The sequence below is a fragment of the Mandrillus leucophaeus genome, unplaced genomic scaffold (genome assembly GCF_000951045.1).
Source record: "Mandrillus leucophaeus isolate KB7577 unplaced genomic scaffold, Mleu.le_1.0 Scaffold2, whole genome shotgun sequence".
NCBI lineage: Eukaryota > Metazoa > Chordata > Mammalia > Primates > Cercopithecidae > Mandrillus > Mandrillus leucophaeus.
Genome location: NW_012102031.1, coordinates 5,782,469 through 5,784,639, shown reverse-complemented (window position 1 = coordinate 5,784,639; position 2,171 = coordinate 5,782,469). Strand labels below are relative to the sequence as shown.

Sequence of the window (2,171 nt, the reverse complement as noted above, 5' to 3'; positions counted from 1 at the left end):
GCAGTAGAGCAGGCCTGGGACCTGTGTCCCTGTCCCTGCCCACCACTCCTCAGAAAGCCTCCATCTCATGCCACACACCAACCAGGCCCTCAAACGATGGCCTCAAGGTCATCTCACAACCTGAAACCAGCCCCCTTCATCCTCAAGCAGGACCAGCGGCCTGGACCCTTCAACTGGTGGCCTCAACACCCCCATGAGGGCTCAACCTCCCCAGGATATCGACCCACCTGGCATGCACAAACCGAGGACTGGCACACCAGTGCACCCACATCTACAGCTTCACGGCCACCTGCAACGCTGTAGCCACAGCCCAAGGCTCCTGGGGTAGGGAGGCTTCAAACTCCACGGTCAGAACCCACTGTGGAGCCTTGAGCAACATGGCTGGGGAAAGCCTCCTGCGTGCCATGCGGCTGGCACTGCTAAGCCCGTGACGTGGATGAGCTCATTAAATCCTTGGAACAATGCCCTGAGGCAGTCAAATACCAGTATTATCCCCCTGCTGAGTCCCAGTCGGAAACCAAGAAAGTGAGATGCAGCAGGAGGCACGACCTCACTTGCTGCTGGAGGGAGTCGGGTGAGACTTCCCCACACAGGGGGCAGGCGGAACAGCAGCGTGGGAAGTGGGCTGGCACTGGAGCCAGCCGGACCCGGTTCAAACCCAGGCTGTGCAGCTTCCTGGCTCTGTGACCTTGAGCAAGTCCTTTCACTAATCTGAATCTCAGAGTCTGTATTTGCAAATGAGGACTTGGCGTATAGTGCTTTGGGGAGGATTAGAAGACACAATGTTTATAACCTGCGTGGCTCTTGATAATATCAACAATGGCTATTGACACAAGCCCTGAGCAGTGTGCTAGGGACTGTACATGTTTGAAACTCTGTGTCTTAAATGGAAACTCACCGGGCCGGGTATGGTCTCTCACGCCTATAATCCCAGCACTTTGGGAGGCCCAGACGGGTGGATCACCTGAGGTCAGGAGTTCGAGACCAGCCAGGTCAACTTGGTGAAACCCCATCTCTACTAAAAATACAAAAATTAGCTGGGTGTGGTGGCACATGCCTGTAATCCCAGGTACCTGGGAAGCTGAGGCAGGAGAATCACTGGAACCCTGGAGGCAGAGGCTGCAGGGAGCCGAGATCACACCACTGCACTCCAGCCTGGGCAACAAGGGTGAGACTCCGTCTCACTAAAAAAAAAAAAACTCACTGAATCCTCATAGCCCAACGTTTCCCAGCCCCGGCCCTACCGACGTTTTAGGCTGGGTAATTCTTTGTTGGGGACTGTCCTGTGCCCTGTAGGGCGTTTGACAGCATCCCTGACACCAGATGCCAATAAATCCCCACTAATTGTGACAACCAGAAATGTCTCCCAGACGTGGCCAAATGTTTCTAGGGGGTCAAAATCACCCCCCATTGAGAATTACAGTCATGACCCAATGAAGTAGGTACACCGAGCACTAAAAGGACTTATCCATGTCAAAGAGCCAGCAATGGTTGCTCTGGGACGCAGGCTGGCTGGCTACTATATTGCAAAAGCTGCCCCTTCCCTTGCCTCCCTGACTCATCTCCCCAGGGCCTACCGCCAGCTGCAGGTCACGGCTGCGAAGTACAGCCGAGTTCTTCTCCTCACTGAGCTGTGCCAGGCGCATGGCGATCATGTAGTTCTCATCCTTGAGCCGCAGCAGCTCCAGGCTGCTCGCCTCCCAGTCCTCCCGCAGCCGCTGACAGCGCTCCTGAGCCTGCTGCTGGTCCCGCAGCCGCTGCTCCAGCCCTGCCCGCTCCTCCTCAAGCACCCGGCCCCGGGCCTGCAGTTGCTGCTCCCGCTGCAGCTGGCTCTTGCGAGCTTCCCGCAGCCGTCGCACCTCTGTCATCAAGAATTGGGTCAGGCCCTCAGGCCCCTCCTCATCTGCCAGGACAGAACAGGGGACAGAATAGGCAGCTCAGGCAAGTAAAATCCAGGAGATAGTAGACTGTGTCAAAAAACTCAAATCAGAAAAACACTAGAGGGAAATTCTGGAATATGTTTGTAGAATTTGGGAGCAGGGGAGGTCTTCCTAAACAACACACAAAATCCAGGAGTTGTAAGAGAAAAAAGATGGACAAATCCATATAAAAATGTTTACACCGGCCGAGCGCAGTGGCTCATGCCTGTAATCCCAGCACTTTGGGAGGCC

The 2,171-nt window shown here is 55.1% G+C and overlaps 1 protein-coding gene across 1 annotated transcript in view; it reads right to left on the bottom strand.

Moving 5' to 3' along the window:
• The window catches only part of CARD10 (caspase recruitment domain family, member 10), a 27,811-nt gene extending 25,894 nt beyond the window's left edge, over nucleotides 1-1,917 (bottom strand). The window contains exon 1 of the mRNA XM_011978909.1: nucleotides 1,578-1,917. Within this exon, the coding sequence (XP_011834299.1) occupies nucleotides 1,578-1,868 (291 nt within the window). The 5' untranslated portion in view covers nucleotides 1,869-1,917. The remainder of the gene's footprint in view (nucleotides 1-1,577) is intronic.
• Nucleotides 1,918-2,171: the final 254 nt, after the last annotated feature.